Source organism: Heptranchias perlo, chromosome 5, assembly GCF_035084215.1.
Source record: "Heptranchias perlo isolate sHepPer1 chromosome 5, sHepPer1.hap1, whole genome shotgun sequence".
Classification (NCBI taxonomy): domain Eukaryota; kingdom Metazoa; phylum Chordata; class Chondrichthyes; order Hexanchiformes; family Hexanchidae; genus Heptranchias; species Heptranchias perlo.
In genome coordinates, this window is record NC_090329.1 from 76,716,349 (window position 1) to 76,742,981 (window position 26,633).

Consider the following 26,633-nt stretch of genomic DNA (forward strand, 5'->3'; position numbering starts at 1 on the left):
CTTGAATATATTCAACAACTCAGCATCCGCAGCCCTCTGGGGTAGAGAATTCCAAAGATTCACAACCCTCTGAGTGAAGAAATTTCTCCTCATCTAAGTCTTAAATGACCGACCCCTTATCCTGAGACAATGCCTCCTAGTTCTAGACTCTCCAGCCAGGGGAAACAACCTCTCAGCATCTACCCTATCAAGCCCCCTCAGAATCATATATGTTTCAATGAAATCACCTCTCATTCCTCTAAACTCCAGAGAGCATAGGCCCGTTCTACTCAATCTCCTCATAGGGCAACCCTCTCATTCCAGGAATCAATCTAGTGAACCTTTGTTGCACCGTCTCCAAGGCAAGTATATCCTTCCATAGATAAGGAGACCAAAACTGTACACAGTACTCCAGGTAGGTCTCACCAAAGCCCCAAACAATTTGCCTTCCTAATTGCTTGCTGTACCTGCATGCAAACATTTTGTGCTTCTTGTATGATGACACCCAAATCCTCTGACTATCAACATTTAATAGTTTCTCATCATTTAAAAAATATTGTTTTTCTATTCCTCGTCCCAAAGTGAATAACCTCTTATTTCCCCACATTATACTCCATCTGCCACCTTCTTGCCCTCTCACTTAACCTGTCTATATTCTTTTGCAGACTCTCTGTCCTCCTCACAGCTTACTTCCCCACCTAACTTTGTATAGTCAGCAAACTTGGATATATTACACTCGGTCCCTTCATCTAAGTCATTAATATAGATTGTAAATAGCTGAGACCCAAGCGCTGATCCTTGCGGCACCCCACTAGTTACAGCCTGCCAACCTGAAAATGATCCGTTTACCCCTACTCTTTGTTTTCTGACCATTAACCAATCCTCTATCCATGCTAATATATTACCCCCAACCCCATGAGCCCTTATCTTGTGTAACAACCTTTTATGTGGCAACTTATTGAATGCCTTTTGAAAATCCAACTATATTACATTCACTGGTTCACCTTTATCCACCCTGCTAGTTACATCCTCAAAAAACTCTAAATAGATTTATGAAACACGATTTCCCTTTCATAAAACAGTGTTGACTTTACGTAATCATATTATGATTTTCTAAGTGCCCTATTACCACTTCCCTACTAATGGATTCCAACATTTTCCCGACGACTGATGTCAGGTTAACTGGTCTGTAGTTCCCGGTTTTCTCTTTCCCTCCTTTCTTGAATAGCGGAATTACATTTGCTACCTTCCAATCCGATGGGACCGTTCTGGAATCTAGGGAATTTTGGAAGATCATAATCATTGCATCCACTATCTCTGCAGCCATTCTTTTAGAACCCTAGGATGTAAACATCAGGTCCAGGGGATTTAATCGGCTTTTAGTCCCATTAGTTTCTACAGTACTTTTTCCTCTACTGATATTAATTACTTTGAGTTCCCCACTCTCATTAGCCATTTGGTTCTATACTCTTTCTGGTATGCTTTTTGTGTCTTCTACTGTGTAGGCAGATACAAAATAATGCATCTGCCATTTCCTTACTCCCCATTGTAATTTCTCCTGTGTCAGCCTCTAGGAGACCAACGTTTACTTTTGTTACTCTCTTCCTTTTTACATACTTTTAGAAGCTCTTCCAATCAGTTTTTATATTTCTTGCTAGTTTACTCTCATTTTCTATTTTCTCCCTTTTTTTAAAATCAATTTTATGGTCATCCTTTGCTGGTTTCTAAAACTCTCCCAATCCTCAGGCTTACTACTCTTCTTGGCAACATTATAGACCTCTTCCTTTAATCTAATACTATCTCTAGTTAGCCACGGATGAATCACTTTTCCCATGGAGTTTTTATTTCTCAATGGAGTGTATATTTGTTGAGAATATTGAAATATTTCTTTAAATGTCTGCCACTGCTTATCTACCATCATACCCTTTAATCTAATTTCCCAACTCACCCCTCATACCTATGTTATTGGCTTTATTCAAGTATAAGACTCTAGTTTCTGACTTAAGTACGTCACTCAAACTCAATGTGAAATTCTATCATATTATGATCACTCTTCCCCAGGAATATAAATACAAATGATGTGCCAATGTATTCTCTACAGACTTACACATTTAATTACTAAGCTGTCAAGTTTAATATGCGCATTGACTTAAAGATGTAAAATATGAACCCTTGGGGTCACAAGTTTCATTCTAGTACAAAATAATTCAAAGTAGACAGCAAAATACTGTGAAATAAGTGGTCATGTTCTTGTCATGCAAACAGCTAGCAGTAAAAAAAATGCATAGATCTTATGGGATCAATGGGCATCAAATCACAAATGTGATGAAAACAGACATTTTGTCTCATGTGAGCTTAAGATAGTGCTTGATGTGTGTTTGGGATAAAGCCACAATAACCTTTGAACCCAAATTAATCAAATTATAGATTCTTAGAAGGACAAAGGGTATTTCACATGCAGATTTCATTCTAACCACACAGATGGAGTTGTGTTTTCTCATTGCAGTCAGGCATAAGACCATTAGGCTGCATGGATGTCTCAGTTCACACCTTGTCCACATAAATGGTTTTTAAAAAGAAATGCTTAATGTTTGATTACCTGGCTATTGAGAAAAAATTGCTTGATATTCAAAAGAAAAGTTGATTTATAACTGACAGTTTCTCAGAGTTTTCAATTCCCTATTTGCTTCACTACTATATGTGCCTTCAGGGACTCCATAAGGAATTATTCCCACATAGCTTAGCAGTAAAGGCTACATTTTCAGGAATTTACTGAAAAGAACAAGGATTTTGGATTATTTTTAATATAAAAATAGTTGAAATATTGTATAAGCTTGGTTATTGTACTGAACTAATATCTTGTTGTGCGTTTTAGCTTTTGTATTTTTCACCGGTGACCAAATTTAACCAAATAATTTTAATTGTATGGATTGATTTAGGGCATGTTATTTTACACCTTTGAAGGCGACGTGGCAGACATCCCACATATTCTCCAATGCACAACACATCACAATTAGATGCTAATAGCTAAACTTGTGCATGCTAACCTGTAAACGGTGGTGAATAAAATCTCAGGTTTTGATTCATAAAGGATTTGATTTTCTGCTGGAAACTGTAATCTAGCAGTCAACACAAGAGCACGTGTTAGGGAAAAGGCTGAACTATAACAAGATTCACTTCGGTCCAGGGATCGCCACTTCAAAATACAGTTCATATTCCATGGCCATGTTGAGATTACATGTTGTGTAAACCTTTAATAAACATAAAATCCCATCAAAGATAAAATCCCATCAAAGTCTACATTCTATTTTTGCTAACCTGTTCCACACTTCATAGCAGACAAATTGATTAGTGCCTTTGTAAACAAGAAGCCAAACCTGAAGTGGTTGATTAATTTAGTTCATTTACTGAATTTCAACAATTACAGTCATGATCTTACCATATTCAGTCATTGAGGAAGAGGTTCCTTTGAAGATTTTGAGGTAATCAGATGTGCATTGCTGCAAATCTAAGTCTCCAAATTTCAGGAGAATTTTCTTTCCCTGAGGCACTTGGATTTGCCATTCGCACCAGGTATGATTTGGGTAGGTTCCAGGATAATTCCTTGATGTCAACGTTCCACTGCCAGGACCTAACAGCATGTGACCACATCCATCACCTGTTAAAACAGGTCATTAAAAAAATGTATGAAATGCTCAATATAGTGTGTTTTTTCTAGAATGTGGTTGTCTTTATTTTTCTTTAAGTACTGATTTCGTTAAAGGGCAGCTGATATGTAGTTTTAAAAAAATACTTCTAGTTTGTATCCTGGGGCGGGGGAGGGATTGGAATGACATTTAAAGCATGCTGTTCAAAAGCAGTTCAAGAATAAATTATATATAACACCATTTTGATAGGTAGGTAATGTAGTACAGAAGAGCTTTCACAAAAAAAGTTAGAAACTTCTTCAACCCTTACTCTATTCACACTCACTGCAAAGGGTAGCTTCTATAAGCAGACTGTACCTGCTATGAACTGAAACTCAACCTCATGGCACAAAATGACTGGGATAGTGTGCTCAAGTTTATCAATCCACCTTTGTACCATTAGCGCATACACCAGAAATAACATGGGCTGTCCATCATACACTCCTAACCTCTCAAGACTGGTGGAAAAACACAGCCCCGTGAGATCAAATACTTCAGGCCAAAACTGTTAATCAATCTTATTACAAAAGAAGTACAGGCAGAGGAAAGTAAATCCAACAGCTAAAATGCCAATACAATACTTAACTGCCCCAATTTTAAAAAAAAGTTTTCTGAGCTAAAAGTAAGAACACGTTTTCAATTCTAGAGTCTTTTTTCCAAAAAATGTTTTTGATGAGCTTTTTATGTGTGACCATTTCGCAAGCCCAGGTTGTCTGGAAAATCACTTTGAACCTAATGAGGACAGTTTATGGACAAAGACAAAAACAAAAAACAAAGGTAGCAGAAAACCTTTGTATTTCAATATCAAACCCAGACAGCATGTTGTGTATTGACACTCCCAAGCCTTCACATGAAGTCGAGGAAATCTCATCAGAAACAGAATGCATGGCTTCCATTTTAAACTTCACAGTGCCTCATCCTGCATGGCATTCAAATAAAAGGATACAAATATTTTAAAATTGGGAACACTATGGAACCCTGCTTCCAGCACAAGGCCTTTATCAATATAAATCTTTACTTTCAACTGATTTTTTGAATCCCAACAGAGTTCCAGTTATCACTTTTAGTTGCACAGAGGGATTCAAGACGAAAGGCAGTCTTCAAATGATGCAGGGTTAGAGAGTGGGTGATAATTGGAAAAGACATGCAGGCATAATCCAGTTCCTATTTTAAAAGTTATTCTGTCCTTATTCTTATTTAATACTTTGATTTTATATTATTCACCGTTAAAAGCAGAATTTATGGAAATTTGGGAAACAGAGTTGGCTGGAGCAGGAATTCTCTGCAGTACAGGCTGAGAAGCAGGGAAACAAAGTGGAGACCTACAGCACCACCACTGTCAGGCGGGTATAGTAACCAAGTTTACGTAGGCAGTTTCCATTATAAATGTGGACATCAGAATTTATAAAATGGAAAAAAGTTGACAAAAATGTAACAAAAAGCTAACAGGAAACAAGGTTTGGTTGACAGAAAGCAGGCAGAGACACAGGATTTGTAATATAGAAGAATGAGGAATAGTCAAAATAAGAGGAAATTAGTTTGATGGGACAGGAGAAGCTGAAAGAGTTGGTCTACCAGGACAGTACTGTTTACATAGCTTGTGTACCTTGGGAGGAGGGAGAAATGGGCGGTGTGGGGGCTGGTGAGCTATGCAGTTGGAAGCAGTGCGTGGATGGGGGAAGATCTCTGAAAGAAATGAGATTGGTAACAGTTGGTGTATTTTGGTAGTGAGGTACATTTTGGTCCAGGAGCACTTAACCTGTGTCTAAACAAAGGAAACAGAACCCATTTTTCAATACTGTCACCTCTCAACATGCATACTGATTAGAAAGATGGACCTGTATTTATATAATGTCCCCTCTACATTGGGGAGACTATACACAGATTGGGCAATTGCTTTTGCTGAACACTTCCGCTCAGTCCGCAAGCTTGACCCTGACCTTCCGGTTGCTTGCCATTTTAATTCTCGGTCCCACTCTGACCTCTTTATCCTCGATCCCCTACACTGGTCCAATGAACTCAACGGAAGCTTGGGGAACAGCACCTCATCTTTTGATTAGGCACTTTACAATCTTCTGGACTCAACATGATTTCAATAACTTCAGATCATAATCACTGCTCCCATTTTTTCAGACAGCCAGTGCTGGTAATGGTTCTGCTGTTGCCATTTACAGCTCCTCTAGACCCATCTTTTGTTTCTTTACTTGTCCCATTACCACCCTTCTTGCCGTGCATCATCATCCCTTTTGTCATTTAATCACTCCTGCCCTCCACCCTATCAGAGACCTTTCCCTTTTGTTCTTTCCTCCCCTCTCCCTTTCCCTGGCTCTGTTCTTGCTTAAAAACTGTTAAATCTTCAACTTCTTCCAGTTCTGATGAAAGGTCATCAACCTGAAACGTTAACTGTTTCATTCTCAACAGATGCTGCCTGACTTGCCAAGTATTTAAAGCATTTTCTGTTTTTATTCCTGCATTTAAATATCCTGCCTTTCCCAACCAAAGCACTTCATAGTCAATTAAGTACTTTTGAAGTGCAGTCATTGGGAAACATGGCAGGCCAATTTGCACGCAGCAAGGTCCAACAAACAGCAACGAAATAAGTGACCAGATAATTGTTTTAATGATGTTGGTTGAGCAATAATTGTTAGTCAAAAGTTCAGGAGAACTTCTCAGCTCTTCTTTGAATAATGCCACAGACTCTGATGTCCACCTAACAGCGTAGACAGGACCTTAGTTTAACATCTCATTTGAAAGATTCACCTCCAACAGTACAGCACTTCCCTCCATGCTACAATATAGTATGAAAAGGCTTAGGATCCCACAGGAGGGTATTAATGGCTGAAGAAGGTTGCAGTGATATGGTGGGGTGAGGTCATAGAAGGATTTGAAGATGAGGATGAGAATTTTAAATTCAATGTATTGGAGGGGCAGGAAGCCAACTTAGCAATTGGGGGGGGGGCAAGATTGAAATTGGAGAAATCATATCTCGGGATGACAAAGGCATGGATAAGGCTTACAGTGGTGGTAAGGGTGAGGGAGGAGCAGAAGCAGGCAATGTTGCAGAGCAGGAAGTAAGCAGTCTTGATGGATAAGATGTGGGATTTGAATCTTAGCTCTGGATGGAACAAGATGCCAGGTTTCTCAGTCTCATGCAGCTGAGGCAAGCAGCCAGGGTATGGCGTTCATAGCAGGGATCAAAAATGATGGCTTCCAGATGTTCAAAAAGCAACAGTGCAGATGCTGGAAATCTGAAATAAAAACAAAAAATGCTGGAAACACTCAGCAGGTCAGGCAACATCAGTGGAAAGAGGAAGGTAGGGTTAATGTTTCAGGTCTATGACAAAAGATCATTGACCTCTCTCTCTCTACAGATGTTGCCTGACCCGCTGAATGTATCCAGCATTTTCTGCTTTTATTCCAAATGTTCATTTAGATGAATCATTAACAATGTCAGACAGACAGTCTGACAGCAGAGAGTTGGTTTCAGAGTCAAGGGAAGTGATGGCAAGGTAGAGGTGGGCTTCATCGGCATACATGTGGAAGCACATCACGTGCCTGCAGATGGTGTCACTGTGGGGGGCAGCACGCATATAAGGAAGAGAGGGCCAGGGCTAGATCCTTGGAGGACTAAGGAGGTGACTGTGGGGATTAGAAAATAAATCATTGCTGGAAATGCACTGACTGCATTCAGACAGTAGAAATGAAACTACACAAGGGCAATCCCATGGAGCTGAACAATAGAGGAAGCATCGGAAGTGCATGGCATGAATGACCGTATCAAAAGCTGCACAGGAGATCAAGAAGGTGTAATGCACCATGGTTGCAAACACAGATGTTATTTCTGACTTTATCCAGTCTCGATGCTGTAAGCAGAGCAAAGGTTGGCTGAACATATTGAAACAAAGTTTTGGAAGAGATGGGCCTGGTACTCAGTGACGACATGTTCAAGGACTTTCAGAGAGAAAAAGGGAAGTTAGAGATGGAGCGATAGTTGGAGAAGACAGATGGGTCAAGAGCAGGTATTTTGAGGAGTGGTGAGAACTGTAGTTTTGAAAGAGAGGGGAACGGTGCTGAGCATAGGGAACCATTATCATTGTTGGCTAGCATGGGAGCCAGGAGAGGTAGTTGAATGGTCAGGAATTGAGTGAGGTGGTGAGGGGAAATCAAGGAAGCAGGAGTCTGGTCTCAGGGAAAAGATAAACCTAGAAAGGACAGAGGGGAGCAAGATGGGAGAGAAACTGCAAAGTAATGGAGATCACAACTAGAATTGGTGAGAGACTGGAAGACAAAAGAAAGAAGTAGCAGCAACTGAAGGACCTACATGGATGGCCCCAATCTTGAGACAATGAAATCCATAACTCTCCCTACTTGGTGACCAGGAAAATAGACACATTATAGCACATTTATAAAAATAAATATCACTTTAATTCAAGGGCACATGTTGTTGCCACATTCTGAAGGATAAGATCCTATCCCCGGGCATTCTTTGATTGTGCTCCCTCGTATTGGCTGATTTAATCTGTGGTTGAAATGACAACTTGACTGAAGTAACCTGCCTAATGAATACAACGACAGATGTTAACCCAACTATCACACACGTGGGCTTAGTATGTTTCCCCTCCCATATCATTAGTTCTATATAAAGAAAAATTAGAAATTTCCCTACCCAAAATGCAGGACTACCAACCCTGTAACTGACATGAAGGAGGGCAAGAATATCTAAGTCATCATATAGTGAGAACAAGGTATCAAATGGGCACATGCCTTTCCCCTAAGCTGTGAAAAACAGGTCCCCATGACCTAAATACTCGTTTTTAAATCCATTATGAAACAAAGTTGCAACCCACTTGGAATTTTAAGATATTGATACTATGTGTTCAAATATATATAACCTAATTGTAGATCATGGAGATTTGAACCTAAGCAATCTGCCTATGAACTGGATTGCACTAGGAGACGAGCAGACTGCTGTTCGGAGCAGGAGAGAGGAGAGCACCGATCTGTTGTTTAGGGGCAGCAGAGGAGCCTCTTAAGTATAGCTCTAAAGATTCTCTTGTCATATCTTTGTTTATTTCATTCCCCAGATGGCAAAAGCTTTTTTTTTTAAAAAGAGGCAATGTAAAAATACAAATCTTACATTTAGATAATGTCTTATGTCTCAGAAAGTATTGGAGACCTTCAGGTACAGTGAATTACTATGAAATGCAGTGACTGTTTTGTTTGCAAACCCAGCAGCCATTTTGTGCACATCAAGGTTCCAAAAACAACAGTGGGATGAATGATCAGTTAATTGTTTTTGTTGGTGTTGGTTGAGGGAGAAATATTAGCCCGGCTACTGGATAAATTGTTTTCTGAATAATGTCAAGAGATCTTAAACATCCACATGAACCACCAGAAAAGGCAGACATAGCCTTCATTTATCAACTCATCCGAAGGACGATAGTCCAACAAAGCAGCACTCCCTTAGTACTGAGAATAAGTCTGGATTTTGTGCTCATGGTCTGCAGTGGAGCTTGAACCGACAATCATCTGACTCAGGAAGTGAGTGTGGTACAGACTGAGCCAAGTTGATATTTGTATGTGCATTACTTTTTTATTGTGTACTTCAGAGAAGAGAAAGCAGTACACAAATCTTAGGGGTAAATTTTAACCCTGAAGAGCGGGTGGGTTGGGGGCAGGAGGGCAGTGAAAATTGTCGGTTTTGGGAGCGGGGCCGTATCCGGGCTCCAACCCAACAACTTCCGGGTTTGACCCAGACGCATCTGGGTGCGCACGCTTCGGAAACCCGGAAGTCCCGTCGGCACTTAAAGCCAGCGGGACAATATTTACAGGGCCAATTGAGATACTTAAAGATGTGGTTTAAACTACACAAATCATTTTAACTGCTTCTGAACATGTCTCCCGTGGCCTCTGAAAGATGCCATGGAAACTGAGGCGACTTGCAGCTGGCACCCATCTGGACCTTGAAACCAGTGACTGACACGTGAAGAAAAGTGAGTTTTTGAAGCAGGGCAATCAGTTCTCTCAGACAAGACTTTGGCTGGGAGTTCTGTGTTTAGACTGAGATTTCTTGGTTCACATTCACAATTCTTGTGCATACACATATTTACCTATATTTTGGACCCCCTCAAACTGACATCATCAGGATGGTGGGGGGGGGGCACAATGGATTTATTCAGCAGTACATTTGAGGAGGAGGCACATCACCATCCACGGCGTGCAGTTCTGGGAGTTGCAGCTCCACAAGACAGAGATCCGCCACAAGGACCTACAGAAGAGCAGAGAGGGGACCAATGGAGGGGCCGAGGTTGCAGGAGGCACTACCCACACAAAAGGCTCTACAGACAGAGGCTGAGCTTCCTGGACCTCTCGGAGGAGCAGGACCTACGAATTGCCAGGTGGTTGCAGACAGCTGCATGCACTTCACCACTGCCCTCAATTTCTTGACCTCTGGATCCTCCCAGGGCACCACCGGTGACATCAGGATCTCTCCGTCATCTGCACATAAGTGTATACGACAGGTCACAGATGGCTTGTTTGCCAGGGCATCCGACTATGTCAACTTCCCCATCAACGAAAACAGCCAGACTGAGAGGGCAGTGGGTTTCAACACTCTGGCTGGCCTCCCACAAATACAGGGTGCAATTAATTGCACACACGTAGCAATCTGAGGACCTCCACGAGTCAGGACTATTCATTCATCGACAGAAAGGGATATAACTCCATCAACGCATAACTGGTTTGCAACCAGCAGAGGAGGTTTCTGCAGGTGCGTGCCAAATTCTCTGGCAGCTGCCATGATTCCTTCATATTGCACGAATCCAACTTCTCGGCCTTCTTACATGCTCAAGACAGGCTTAAGGGCTGGATCCTTGGAGGCAAGGGAAACCCCCTGCAAACTTGGCTCATGACACATCTGAGAAACCCCACCAGTGAGGCACAGCAGCGGTACAACGACAGTCACAACACCACCAGGTCTGTCACTGAACAAGCCACAGGAATGCTCAAGATGCGCTTTAGATGTCCTCCCAGCTGTTGTCTAGCAGAGTGGAAGGAGTAATGTGGCCGTGGCCCTGGAGAGGGATGATGGCAAAAGGTGACATGGAAGTGAGGACTCCACCCAAAGCGCTCCCACGTCTCACCCGTTTTCCCCCCCACACCGCCTCAACAGGTAGGAGCCAGGATCAATCTGGGGGATCCCTTCAGTTCTCACCAGCGAGGGTGTGTAGAATAAGTCATGTGTTACGTCTTGCACAACAGACAGAGTTACAGGTGGATGACGTCCCGTGCACTCATGAAGCACCCACATTTTCCATCAACATTGAAGAGGAGGACGAGGAAGACGAGATGGAGATGAGGACGAGAGGCAACCCATCAGCAGAGCAGCAGCACACCTGGCTGCAGGTGATGCCACGGAGTCACTCAGATTCTCATAAGGAGATCTGCAAAGTGAAGTACTCAGACTGCCTGGAACGACCACCACCAGCCCCCCACCCCCCACACCGCCTGCACAAAGCAGTCCTACAACCACACATACACCCATTGTAAACCCACCAATGGGTGGCATCAAGTCTTGCAGTTCACGATAAGGCACATGCAAGGGCGTTTTCACGAAAGGGACTCAAGAATGGACAAGACATGGCAGTGGTGGTGACAAGTATTGTGAATGTAACAAAAAACAAAGAAATGAAAATCATGACATTTAGTCAGACACCCTTGGTGATCACAAAACCTTCGCCTTCCCCTTCCTACTACTTCTACAGGGTGCATCCCTTGTGGCTTCAGCAGAAGTAGTGGCAGGTTGCTCAGCTCCCTGCCCTGACTGCTGAGATGCTCTCTACGCCCCCTGGCTTGTGGAGCCCGTGAGGGCCCCGCCAAAGACTGCTCCACTTGCATCTGTGCAGGGGCAGACTGCCTTCGGGAGAGGAGGCAGCGTTGCAGGTACTGGTTGAGGGGGGAAGCTACGGGTGAGACATGGGAGCGCTTGGAGTGGAGTACCCACTTTCATGTCCTCTTTCACCATCATCCCTCTCCAGGGCCACGGCCACATCACTCCTACCACTCTGCTGGACAACAGCTTGGAGGACATGTATGATGCCATGCAAGGCTACTGCCAACGTATGTGTCTGCCTGTTTAAGGCAGCAGAATATTGATCACCCCAAGTCGGCACGGCCATTGTCAGGGCCTAAATAGACTCATTTGTGAGCCGTGCTCGAAGCTGCCATTCTTTCCATCGCAGACATTCCCGCACTTACCTGCGCCACCATTCCACTAATGTTGGAGGTGGACTCCTCCATCCTCTCCGTTATTGTGGAGAGTGTGCATGGCAGGTCACAAAGGTGCATCTGTACCTCGATCATTCTCCTTCTCAAGGATGGTCCCCGAGGTTCAGCATCTGTGTCCAGATGGGCAGAGCTTGGAGAGGAATGCGCCCACTGATGTGGACTCTCCACAGCTGTCCCTGCCACCAGTGTCTGCTCTTGCTCACTTGTGTGTGGTGAATCACCAAGTGACAACCCAACTAACTATCTAAGAGGACGCACTGAGGTGTGAGTATCTGCGCTGGTACATGGCTCGATATGATGTGACAGTGCACCCTCAGAGGAATCACCCTCGTCCAGGTCGTCTGTTGCTTCAGCAATTCTTGATGGCCCTGGAAGAGAACATACAGCATTATTAAGAATTATCACAGAAGTGATGATGCGATGAGCATCCTGAGGTATACAACAGATCAATCATTGATAACATCAATTCACGTTGCGTGTGAGGGCCAGTCTTGGCATCTCCAACTGCCAGGCATTCCTGCATCTGGCTGAGCTCCAAGGCCTCCTCCCCCTCCGCCTGTGTCAGGGCCACTATTTGTGGTAGCCCACCTCCAGTCTGACTTCTCTCCCTTGCATTTTGTGCTCTTCTCCTACAATTGGAGAAAGTACGGATGTGTTAGTGAGTGAGGGTGACGGGGTCACACGATGAATGCATTGCTCTGGGTCAGGCTGACAATGAAACAGGTGCATCGGAGGGTGAGTATCAGACAGATTAATCACATTGCATCAGGACTGGGGTGAGTGGGAGCACAAATGGGGAGGTGAGGAATTGCACACAAGGTGAAGGTAACTTCACACTGAGGAGTGAGTGAGTGAGGGAGTGAGAGAGAGTAATGTGCACCAAAGAATGCAGGTGAATCAATCACTGTACTCACGTTTCCTGACCTGGTTAGGTCATTGAAGTGCATCCTTTACTACATCCAAGTCCTCGAGACAGTGCTCCTGCTGGTCACCTCTTGTGCCACCTCGAGCCAGGCCTACTTGGTGGCAGAGACAGGGCACTTCCTCCTATCTGCCAGGTACAATGTTTGCCTCCTGCTCCTCACACCAGCTACCAGCAACTCCAGCAAAGAGTCACTGAAACGGGGTGCTGGCCTCGTTGTGAACTGCTGTATGTTTGTGGATTTTTCCATCCTCCCTCAAAACCAGTGGTTGCAACATCCCTTTAAATAATCCAGTTCCCAGCAAGTCATTCCGGTGCACAGTATGCCTGCTGCGCAGCTTGAAGACACAAAACCCAGAAGTCACATTAGGGGTCTTCAATTGAGTTGCGATCGCTCCAGAATACACACGGAAATTTTTTTTCCTGATTTCCCACCCGCGTATTGACCTCCATGCTGAGATCTCACCACTATGTTAAAATTTACCCCTTAGATGCTGCAATCTCCATGTGTTGAAAAAGACATACAGAACCAGATCTTGCAAGAATCACAAAAATCAGAAGGTTTCAGCAAATCTATTACACTGAAATGTTTGCCATTGAAAAAAGTAGAACATTTGGAACGTTAGTATTCGGATCAGAGGGGGAAAAAAATTGAAAATGGGGAACCATGAAATAAATTAGCTAAATAATAAAACATCAACATACAAATGCCAATGATACAATACAATCTACATAAATTCCTCTTCAAATGGAAGAAACACAAAAAACGTTTCCAAGGGAGCTTGCATTTTACATCACTCCCAATGAAGGTCTAATTTAAAGATTAGAAACAAATTATATTTCAGAAAGCCAAAGAAAAGTGCTATTCAGAGACTGAGAAGGGGAAAAGCCTTGTTTAAACAGCTGTCATATCGACCATTCAGAAATTCAGGGTTACAGCACAAACTATTGCGATACACTTTTAAAAAAATACATAATTGATTTAACAGTCAAGGATACAATTCTTCATTCTGTATCGACAGCCATCTGCGAGGTAAATTACATTTATACCAATTTCCTACGACGATGAGCTCTCCCATCTCCTTCTCCCCCCCTTTAATGGTCGGGCTTTCCATAGAAAATATCACACCGATTTTAACACATATTAAAATGAATCAGGAAAGTAGAAAGAACCTGCTGACAATTTCAGTGTAGTACTGTATTAAGAGATGAGGGGTGAAAAAAGGGCTGGATTTTGTTTCTCTGCCTAAACTTTGAAGTTTAGTTTCACATTATTGAGGCTGCGAAAGCAGAGAACATTTTGAACAAAAAGCAAAATATTGCAAAGAGCAAAAGTCGATGTTTCAAGTAGAGTGAACGTACTGCTTCAGCATTCTTGGAATTCTTAACATTGGCTTAATTACTTTTTGCGATATTTGCTTCAGCTAAAGATCAGTCAGTCAAGATACTGCCCATTTAGTCTCAAATGGATCAAAAGCAACCCTTCTCCTTTTTAGAGATAGATAACCATTTTGATTGTTTTTAAAAGTATTATTTGAATTAGAACAACTGTGGTCACAACTTATAACTGCCACAGTGACCAGCACATCAACACAGGAAGAGTGCATCCACTTTAGAAATCATACGCCACTGCAGCATTGCTAAAAGCTAAACTGTTAGCACATGTTGTGCAGTAACTCAATCTGGCTTTCTAATGAAAACTTGTCACAAGACGATAATAATGATCATTGCATGGGGGAGGGGCAGGCAAGGTCAGAGAAATATTTGTATGTCCAAAAATCTCAAAAGCTTTAGGTCAACATTTGATCATTCATTCATTCCAAACTTTGTGTTGGGTGGCCAAAATAATTGCCTAAGTAACAGGTTTAACTACTTATCAAGCTGGGGGTGGGGGGAGGGAGAGGAAAGAGCATGGTTGACAAAACCTTATGATCAAACAGAACCAAATACCAATGAATTAAAATAATGCAGGCTTATAGTGTACACAAAACTACACATATACAACAGTTTTGATCATTGCAGAACATTTTCTTGCTGAAACATTTGCAAATGACTTTACACAGAAGTGCCAAGTGGATGATCCTACTTGGCCTCCTCCCAAGGTCCTCATCCCAGATACTAGTGTCAATTCGGTTCATTCCAAGTGACATTTAGAAGCAACCGAATGCACTGAACACAGCAAATGTGATGGGCCCTGACAACATTCCAGCTGTAGGGCTCAAGACCTGCACACGAGAACTAGCTGCCCAGCCAACTGCTCCAGTACAACTATGACACTGACATCTACCCAGCAATGTGTAAGATTACCCAAGTATGTCCTAGCCACAAAAAAAACACAGGATAAATCTAAACTGGTCAATTTCCGCCCTATCGGCCTTCTTTAAGACATCAGTAAAGCGATTGATGGAGTCATCAATAGTGCTATCAGTTGACACCTACTCAGTGATGCTCAGTTCGGATTCTGCCAGAACCACTCAGCTCTGGACCTCACCTCATCCTTGACCCAGACGTGGATGCAAGAGCTGAATGCCAGACAGAGGGGAGAGTAGCTGTTCTCAACATCAAGGCACCATTTGACAGAGTATGACACCACACAGCCAGACCAATATTGAGGTCACTGGGGGTCAAAGAGAAAATCCTCCTGTGGCTGGACTCATACCTGGCACAAAGGAAGATGGTTGTGTTTGTCAGAGAGTAATCACCACAGTTCCGGGACATCACTGCAGGAGTCCCTCAAGGGAGCACCTTCAGCCCAACCATCATCAATGATCTTCCCTCCATCATAAAGTCAGGAGTGGGGTTGATGATGCCAGTGTTCAGCTCCATTCACAACATCTAGGCTTGGGCTGACAAGTGGCAGGTAACATTCACGCCACATAAGTGTGAGTTAATGACAATCTTGAACTAGAGAAAGCCCAGTCATCTCCTGCTGACCTTCAACAGTACCACCACTAACTTCCTCACCATCAAGATCTTGAGGGTCATCTTTGACCAGAAGCTTAACTGAATTAGCCATATTAATATCATTTATCTAGACAGATGCAGCCTCAACAACGCTCAAGAAGTTCAACACCATCCAGGGCAGAGCAGTCTGCTTTATCAGCAACCATAAAATGGACTCATTATCCATCCTCTCAATCACCAGCTATGGTGGCTACAGTATGTATGATCTAATAATACAAAATAAACACATCATGCTACCCTGCATCAGTGAGTTGTCCTAAACATATTTACTGCTCTCCATTCTGTCGTTCAGCCCAGAAAGAACCTTCTCTCCTTACAGTCTCCAGAAAAAGTAATGAATGTTTAGAATAATCTACTAGGTAGGGTAATGGACCAAAAATATTGGACATTTAAAATGTCACTAAATGTTATAACAGGAAAGTAAGGGTAAAGGCTTTGATAAGTCAAATTGCCTTTTATCATCCTTCACTTTTCTGTTATGTTCAAAATTAATTCAGTACGTGAAAAAAAACCACTCATTAAAATTCAGCTGACGTCAAATAAAAGCTTGGAGTTATTCAGCTTGCTGGCTAGTGTTAGTGGTTAAATGTCTGCATAGTTCTCAGCATGTCCATTTGAAAAAGGAACCAGTTACCTAAGCAATGGCTGTCGAAGTACTTTTCAACAATTGAAGTTAAATGGCAAATGAAGCCATAACAAAATTTCCACCATCACCACTTCCCCCTTCCAATTATTCCATCACAGGAAGCCTTATAGGATCCTTCAGCTTACAATAACCTGAACTAAAAATTATTTAGGAATTTTTTTTTTTGGGGGGTGGGGGGGGGGGGGGAACCAATAAGTAGTTTATTACAGAGAGTGTGCGAGATAGTGTCCTTTCATGGAGCTAAATAACACCTACAAGGGATTTTCAATCTGTATGACTGTGCCAAGTTCTAGGATAATGCTTCTATCTTTACTTTCCTGTTATAACATCTAGCTGCATTTTAAGTATCCCTAATATTTTTGGCTCTATTACCCTGTCAATAGGACTTTAAACTAGTAAAACGGGAGAGGGGGGGGAAATCTGGTGGAAATAACACAAGGCTGAAGATAAAAGAAACAGGAGATGGGAGCAAAGGTCAGACCAAGGTAAGGAACAAGGGTAACGTGACTGGTCAGGGAACAAATACAATTATAGAACAGGAGTACAAAATGACTTAATAATGGGAGGGGAATAATTATTAAAAACAAATTAAATTGCCGGTACAGCAATGTGCACAACATCCAAAGCAAAACAGGGGAACTGGAGGCAATAATTTGTAGCGAGGAGCCAGATGTAGTAGGGATAAGTGAAACATGGCTACATAAAGAACAGGACTGGCAGTTAAATATTGCAGGATAACATATTTAGGAAGGAAAGGGGTGGGGTAGTCATACTAATTAGAGGCAACATAATGGCAATAGGAAAAAGGGACAAGTAATATTCAGATAGAAACAGAATCCATATGGATTGAGACAAAGGATAAGAAGGGATCGATCATGTTAATAGGTATATTCTACAGACCATCTAATAGAGGAAGGTAAGTGGAGGAAGAAATATGTAGGCTAATCTATGAAATGAGTAAAAAACATCAAATAATAATCATGGGAGATTTCAACTGCTTCCAAATAAACTGGGGAAAAAGGGATTGGAGTTTTTAAAAACAGTGTCTTCATGACTCCTTTCATACCCTGTATGTGAGAAGCCCAAGAGAGGAATCACTGTTGGATCCAGTAGTGGGAAATTAACCGGAGCAGATAAGAGAAGTAAGCGTAGGGAAACATCTAGGCAATAGCAATCATAACATCATAAGGTTTAACATAGTGATTGAGAAAGACAAGACAGTCAAAGACCAAAGTAATATTTTGGAAAAAAAAGCTAATTTTGAGGGAATGAGAATGGAACTAGGGAAGGTAAACTGGAAAAAAAGACAAAAAGATAGAACAGCAGTGGGAAATAGCCAATAGTGAAACACCATGGATAAAGAAAGCGATAAGGGTAAAATTGAAACTAACAAAAAAGGCATACTCTAAGTACATAGATAATAAAAGGAGATGATGACTAAAAAGGGAATTCCAAGAGGTTAGGAAGGATGTGAACAAAAAATCAGGAAAGCAAAGAGGAACTTAGAGATTAAATTATGAAAAGTATTGTACAGACACATATAACAAAAGAAAGATCAAGATAGGGATACTCTGGTAATGACAGCGAAATGGGAGAAATATTGAAGACTTACATTGGCACAGTAGTTACCAGGGCGACTAACAAGGTGGGTATGACATATAATTGATAAACACATCAAAGATGGAGGGATACGCCCAGGGCTGGACCACACACCCACGACCACACACCCACGACCACACACCCACGACCACACACCCACGACCACACAGAATGGATTGGAAGCTGGCTACAAAAAAGAAAAGAGCAGGGGTTAAGGGCAGCTACTCAGATTGACAAAAGGTGGGAAGTGGTGTTCCACAGGGACCACAGTTCACAATTTACATTAACGATTCGGATTTGAGAATTGGAAGTACAATTTCAAAATTTGAGGACGACACATTTGGGAGGGGGGGGGCGGCGGCGTGTAGCGAATACAAAAAAAAGGGAAGAATATATTAAAATACAAGAAGACATGAATAAACTTGCAGAATGGGCGTGTAATTGGCAAATCAATTTCAATATAGATAAGTGGGAGGTGGTGTATTTTGGCAGGAAGAATAAAGGGGCCTCATATTGCTTGGATAACAAGAGTCTAAATGGACTAGAGGAGCAAAGGGATCTTGGGGCACAGATATACAAGTCACTAACAGTAGTGATCTAGGGTAATAAGGGCATAAAAAAGGCAAACCAAACACTGGGGTTCATTTCTGGAGGGATAGAATTGAAAAGCAGAGAAGTTATGTTAAACTTGTATAGAACCTTGGTTAGACCACACATGGAGTACTATGCACAATTCTGGTATCCATATTATAAAAAGGATATATATAAAAAGGAAATATATCTTTTTTGCACTGGAGAAGGTGCAAAAAAGATTCACAAGCATGATACCAGAACTGAGAGGATATATCTAACAGGCTCGGGCTCTTTAGAAAGGAGAAGGCTGAGGGGTGGCCTGATAGAGGTCTTTAAGATAATGAAAGGGTTTGATAAGGTGGACGTAGAGAAAACATTTCCACTTATGGGGAAGTCCAAAACTAGAGGTCATCAATAGAAGATAGATAGTGAGTAATAAATCTAATAGGCAATTCAGGAGAAACTTCTTTACCCAAAGAGTGGTAAAAATGTGGAATGCACTACCACAAGGAGTAGTTGAGGAAAATAGCATAGATGCATTTAAGGGAAAGCTGGATAAGCACATGAAGGAGAAAGGACTAGAGGGGTATGCTGATAGAGATAGATGAAGTAGGGAGGGAGGAGGCTCGTGTGGAGCATAAATGCCGGCATAGGCCAGTTGGGCCAAATGGCCTGTTTCTGTGCTGCAGACTCAATGTACCCAGATCATTCTACTCTCTCCTAAAACTCTGACTGACTTTATTTACATAGAATTTTACAGCAAAGAAACAGACCAGTCGGCCCAACAGGTCTATGCCGGTGTTTACGCTCCACACGAGCCTCCTCCCACCTTAATTCATCTCACACTATCAACATATCCTTCTACTCCTTTCCCCCTCATGTACTTATCTAGCCTCCCCTTAAAGTGCATCTATGCTATTCGCCTCAACTATTCCATGTGGTCACAAGTTCCACATTCTCACCGCTCTCTGACTAAAGAAGTTTCTCTTGAATTCCTCATTCGATTTATTAGTGACTATCTTATATTTATGGCCCCTAGTTCTGGATTCCCCCAAGTGGAAACAAGTTATATTCAACAAGTTTAACAAGGACAACTAACTGTCCCAGACATACATCCTTCTCCACTGAAGAATGACTGATCAATACCACAATATCAAGTAATTTTTTATTTTTAATCAATACAACATTTCAGGTAGTTGAGGATATATTTACACAAAGTTTTCTGACAAATCTGAACTTGTCAGCTTTTATTGGTGCTTTTGAATAAAGATGAAAGCCTTGTTCACAAATATATGTTCCAAAGTCATTGCATTCTACCTTGTAATTTTCCAACCCTCAATACTATAAACAATAGTATTGACCTTTCTACAAGCAACATTTCTGAGCAGCACTGCTAAAGAAATATACTCCCAAAGGATTAGACTTCAGGGGACCTGAATGCAAGAGTCCATAAAATTGAGAATACAGTATATGGAGAATAAAATTGGAACTTTTTCAACTGAAAGCATTTAATTCAAATTTTCCACAGTTCAGCAGCAAGTGTTCAGATTTAACTTTGTTTACACTCTTTCCAATCATGTTACAAGGTAATAATCCACAGTATTATGGATACAGATGTGTATTATGACTACAAAAAAATTCCTGGAGTGACAAAGTGGTCAGTTATTTACCTTGTCTTTTAAAGAGCATAGGTCACAAAGACAGGTTCACATGTTTTATTTGTCCTAACTTCATGATTTAAACTATATTTTCAAGAAATACATCAACTGTTTGTAGACTTCCTAGTAGAGTATCACTATTAAACATCAGTCATACTATTACTGAATCAGTCTTTTCAGAGTTCAATTCATAGGCTCCAAGTAGGGTAGCACAACCAAATTTAAACATGGAGTACAAAGATGGTTTGGCAATAGCTCATTAAATAGTTTTAGCACATACTTGCATTGCTGAGGACACTATGCAAGACTGTAAAATTTCCCATTCCCGATAGAAATGTTGCATTAGTCCTTCACATTGAAGTGGACTGCCCACACAAACAAAATTGAATCAGCATCCACATTCACCCATACACAAAAGCAAACAAAGACATTTGTGCCAGGACCACAGAACATGCTACTTCATGAATCCTAGTCAAAGTTTACACATAAACTAACCCTTTAAGCACCTCTAATGCAATAGCTCACTTTAGTAGTGTTCAGCTTCTTGTGCTCAGTTACCTAGTCATTGTAAACCAGGCTTCCGACTGTTGGCCTGAAAATCACATCACAGTAATAACTGATAACTGCAATGATGCAACCAGGTCAGACTACAGCGTTCAGTCTTCTGAAAAATCAGTTTAGGAAGTAGTTCTAAAATATAATGTAAAAGTAAAGAATAAAAGAAAATAGATTAAGAAGAGTTTTGGGGGAAAATGTTATTAATTTTAAAAATGTTTTATTTAAGATTGCTTTAAAGTACATTTTAGTGCAGTAAAACAGTTACTCTAGATATCAGAATAGCATTATTACTCTTGTAGTAATACTAATGATGAAAAAAACAAAAGAAATTAACCACAAAGTACCTCAGTAGCCATAAGAATGCTGGGAGCTATATAGAAAAAGACAGGACTGCTGCCAATTAACCCAAGTTCTCACATTCAGTCCTTGCAGCAATCCACATAGGTGAACGTAGGGGAGCATTAAGTATGGGGGAGGGGTTGCGGGAAAAAAAATGAAAACTTTGGAAAGCCCACAATAACTCTCAAATCCATTTTACAATCTGTCAGATTCAGAACTGTCTGGGACATAAAGTCCAAATTTAGAGACATGCAAAGTAAATCTCTAGATCCCCTAGTTTTAGGGATCATGGAGTTTTTTTAAAATGTAGAACATTCCCCCGGGACATTAAATGGTTGGGTTGAAGTCCACAAAGGAGTAGAGCATACATGCTCAGCAGAAGGATGATCTTGAAGAATATAATGGGCTTCTCTTGTTACATACATTCTAGTACATACCAAGGGAGAGAAAGGGTCACTATCCCACTTTGATAATGTTCTTGGGAGGTAAAATCCTCACCATCACCACTCTTTGCTCTGCTTGTTTCTCATTAGTAGAGCTCCAATAACTCCTGTGCTTGAGGATTATTAGTCTAGGCCTCTGGATTACTAGTCCAGTAACATAACCACTATATTACCATACCCAACACCATGCACTATGGCTGCATTATGTACTATCTACAGGACGCACTGCTGTAACTCTCCAAGATTAGTTTGGCTGCACCTCGCTCCCAGCAACCTCTACCATAAGAGAAAAATAAGAGCAGCAATGTTGTGGGAACACCATCACCTTCAAGGTCCCCTCCAAAGCACACATCATCCTGACTTGGACATATACTGCCATTCCTTCATCATTGCTGGGCCAATATTCTGGAATTTCCTTCCTAACACCATTATGGAGGCACCATCACCAGAGAACGGTGTTATCCAATACAGTAGCTACTAGCCACATGCTGGCAATCCAGGTGCGGCTAATTGTACTTTTCATTAGTAAATAAAATTGAATACTAGACGCCGTCATTGGACATGTGATCTCAATACTCATTCATGCAGCACATGCACATGGACTATAACCTTTCTGCGCGTTTGTTGATAAAATGGTAAAATGAAAAGCAGAGTATGCAAGAATTTTTTTTTTTTGTGTGTGCTTTACTTCCTTGAATACTGTTTATTGGTCATCTGTTTAAATTGTGTGTAACATGGTGAAAACACCAGACTGCAGTACCATGGAAACATCGGCAACAATATACGGAGAAGACAGCTGTCATCGTGGTCAGATCAACCAATTGGAATAAATGCTCCAGGCCAGAAGAAAGGAAGTCCAACCAAAAACGAGCAATTCCAACAGGGCACGTCATGGTAAAGGGCAAGCAGCATCCAACTACATTCTGGATGGAGAGCAGGGGCAGGTCTGGCATGTCTAGTTGAGTCAACATTCTCAGAATCACTCTGAAGAAGTCAAAGTACCACTCGCAACTGCTGGGCAAAAACCTAGAAGTTGCACTAAGATGTGCTGTGTCTGATAAATTTGAATTCCAAACTTTGGTGAAAGAGAAAGTTTGCAAAGTTTAAAACTAAATGGTGGTATATGTTTGTTAAGTAAATATAGACACATGAAGTACTTTTACTTGTATTGTGAGTAAGCATTTTCTATTGAAATTAGTGCATGTGGCTAATACGGTGCTGCTGGAGCCACACCTGTGGCTTGACAGCAAATTCTACTGGACAACACCGCCAAAGAACTGCACCTTTAAAGGATAAGGCCCACCACTTCACCACCTTCTCAGGTCAACTAGAGATGGGAAATATGTGGCCTTGCCTGCATCATCCACATCCAGAAAACAAATGCATAAAAAGGGGAACATTTGTTCTTCTCTTTTAAATTTGCCTCATAAGTAATGAAATTGTATTTAACATTAGTACAAATAATTATCACTGGATGTTCAGTACAGACATCATCACTAATGTTAGGGAAGTGTATAATTCACTTTAAGCTTGCAGCACTTGTGAGTTGATCAGTTCCCCTTGTGTGTGGGATACATTCCAGACTCGTCATATAAACAGTGAGCATTCTGTTTCATCAAAATTACAACATGAAAACAGGCCATTCAACCAAACCAGTCGACGTTGGTGTTTATCCTCCCCAAGAGCTTTAGTCCTAATCCCGTATGCCAACTCTGTTGCCATATCCCTTTATTCCCAGAAAAGCCTGATCAGAAAAGCATGCAATCCATTTCGGATACCATCCATGTGCAATAAAGGCTTACATTCCACAAACAATTAAACTAGCATTGTGTAACTTACTATTGGAAGAAATGCATGGTAATAGACTCGACTATTCTAATGTTCTCCTGGCCGGCCTGCCACGTTGTACCACCATAAACTTGTGCTCAACCAAGTCCCGTAAACCCATCACCCCTGTGCTCGCTGACCTATATTGACTCCCAGTCCGGGAACGCCTCGATTTAAAATGCTCATCCTTGTTTTGAAATTCCTCTGTGGCCTCGCCTCTCTCTATCTCTAACCTCCTCCAGCCCTACAACCCTCAGAGATCTAATGCATCATTTGATGATGCTCTTGTGAAGTGCATTGGGATCTTTTACTAGGTTAAAAGGTGCGATATAAACGAAAGCTGTTGTTGGTTGTAAGGCTGGAGGAGGTTACAGGGATTAGATAATATCAATATTATCAGGGACTATAAAAATTAACAGTTTCTTCAAAAAAAATTCAGCTGCCTACTTCATCAGTTAAGGTGAGGCACAATGATTAAAAGGAGACCAGGTTCTTATCCTTATGTTTACTTGTATTGGAGATCTTGGGGTGAATTTTAACCCCCAAGAACACGTGGGTTGGGAAGTTAAATATAATAAGATTTTTCCAGTGCGACTGCAACAGGGCTCCAACACGTCTACTTCCGCATTTAGGAGGCGGATCCATAATTAGTGCAGGCGGGTAGGTAGTTATCGGAGCAATTTATCTCATTATGAGACGTTGATTAAGCGTTTTTAAATTGAATTTAAGTGACCTTTAAATTTAATGCCTCAGCACGGGTTTCCCGGGGTTCGTGAATCTCGCCAGTGAAATGGAGGAAGTAGACGTGTTGAGCTGCTGTTCATGGGGATATTTAAAGTTGTATTTGCCTAATGTGAATCAAAGCTCAGTGATTACAGCTAGTGTCTCAGTTCCCTCCGTTTGGCAGAGTTCTTGTGTTTATACAGCTTTTTCAGAACTTGAGGCTTTCAAACTGACAAGATCAGGATGGGGGCACCATGGATGTATTCAATAGGACATCGGACGAGGAAGACAATCACCACCCACGGCAGCAATGTTGTGCTGTGGTGGGATCAGCAAGTGCACAAGAAAGAGGTGCACTTGCTGATCTGGAGAACAGCAAAGATAAGAGCAACAGAGGGGCTGAGGCCGCAGGAAGCACTATCCACGTGACAGGGTATACAGACCGAAGCTCAGCTTCCTTGACTTATCTGAAGAGCAGTGCCTACGCAGGCTCAGATCGAGCAGACAGGTGGTCACAGACATCTGCAGCCTCCTTCAAGAAAAGCTGCTCCTGGCTGGACCTGGTGGCCATGCATTGCTTGCTGCTGTAAGTCCCACTGCCCTCAATTTCTTTGCCTTTGGCTCCTTCAAGTGTGCCTCCGGAGACATTTCTAGGGTCTCAGTCGACTGCACTAAATGCATAAGGCAGGGAATGGATGGGTTGTTTGCCAGGGCGTCCACTTACGTGAACTTCCCCTACAACGAGAACAGCCAGAATGAGTGGGCAGTCGGTTTCTGGCTGGGTTCCCACAGGTGCAGGGTGCAATCGATTTCACGCACGTGGCATTTGGAGGTCCATCACATGAGCCAGTTTTTATCAACCACAAGGGATTTCATTCCATCAATGCAAAGCTGGTGTGAAACCACAAGGAGAGGCTCATGCAGGTGTGCATCTGATTCCCTGGCAGCTGTCATGATGCCTTTATACCGTGGCAGTCGAACATTCCAGACTTTTTCCTACCAGGAGACAGACTTAAGGACTGGCTCATTAGAGACAAGGGATACCCCCTTCAAACTTGGCGCATGACACCTGTGAGGAACCCCAGCAATGAGGCACATGAGTACAACCAGAGGCACATGTCCACCACATCTGGCATCGAGCAAACCATCGGCATGTTGACAATATGCTTCAGGTGCCTAGATAGATCTGGAGGTGCCCTTCAGTACATACAGCAAAGGTGTCCAGAATCATAGTGGTGTGCTGCGTCCTGCACAATATATCGCAGCAGAGAGGTTTAGAGATGAAGGCGCTCGTCAATCATCTTCTAATGACGAGAACATTGAAGAGGAGCAGCAGCAAAATGAAGATGGGGCCCCCATTGCCAGACCAGCCGCGTACATTGCTGCCCAGGATGCCCTCATATCTCAATAGTTCATTTAGTCACAGAGGAAAAAAGAAACAATGAAATGCTCTCTTCCCCCGCCCCCCTACCCACCTTTTACGCAAAACAGTCCATCAACCACGAATACACCCAATGCACATCCATCCAATGGGTCCCATATGTATTGACATTAATCATGATGCAATTGAAATTGTGAGTTGGCACTTGGGATGCAATAATGGGCATGACGTGGAAGTGGTGCTAGTCAATACATTTTCTTCAAACACCCATGTGCATACCCTTGGTGAATTACAATTGGCATTCTAACACTTCCACGTGTTGCATCCCCTGTGGCTCCAGCAGAGGTAGAGGCAGGCTGCTCATATCCCAGCCCTGACTGCTGAGATGCATTTGGCCTACGACCTCTGGGTTTTGGAGCCCGTCAGGGCCCTGCCAAAGACTGCTCTACCTGCACCTGTGCAGGGGCAGACTCAGCCATCGGGAGGGGGGGGCTGCATGTCAGGTACTGGTTGAAGGGGGGGGGGGCAACGGGAGAGACGGCGGAGCGCTTTGAGTAAAGCTCCCACTTCCATGATCCTTTTGCCATCATACCTCTCCTGGGCCACGGCCACGTCACTCCTACCACTCTGTTGGAGAGAAGTTTGGTGCAGATCAGTGACATGTTGTAATGCCATGCTCATGGCCTGCACAGACTCATTTGAGAGCAGTACTTGAAGCTCCATGGGGGCGGCCTTTCTCTCCATGGCAGACATTCTCGCAATTACCTGGGACAGCAACCCACCAGTGTTGGAGTTGCACTCCTCCAACCTCTCTGCTATTGTGGAGAGTGCGTGTGGCACATTTGCCAGTACCCTGCAAAGTTGCAGCTGTACCTCAATCATTCTCAATGATAGCCCCCGGGGTTCAGCATCTATGTTCAGCTGAGCAGAACTTGAAGAATGCGTCCTGTGATACAGACTTTCCACAGCTGCCCCTGCCACCAGTGTCTGCTCATGCTCACTTGAGAATTGTGAATCATCAGGTGAAAACCCAACTAACTGTGTAAAAG

At 42.4% G+C, this 26,633-nt stretch overlaps 1 protein-coding gene across 1 annotated transcript in view; it reads right to left on the minus strand.

Annotated features, from left to right (window-relative positions):
* The window catches only part of dcbld1 (discoidin, CUB and LCCL domain containing 1), a 103,143-nt gene that overhangs the window by 73,407 nt on the left and 3,103 nt on the right, over nucleotides 1–26,633 (minus strand). The window contains exon 2 of the mRNA XM_067984685.1: nucleotides 3,419–3,637. Coding sequence (XP_067840786.1) covers nucleotides 3,419–3,637 — 219 coding nt within the window. The remainder of the gene's footprint in view (nucleotides 1–3,418; nucleotides 3,638–26,633) is intronic.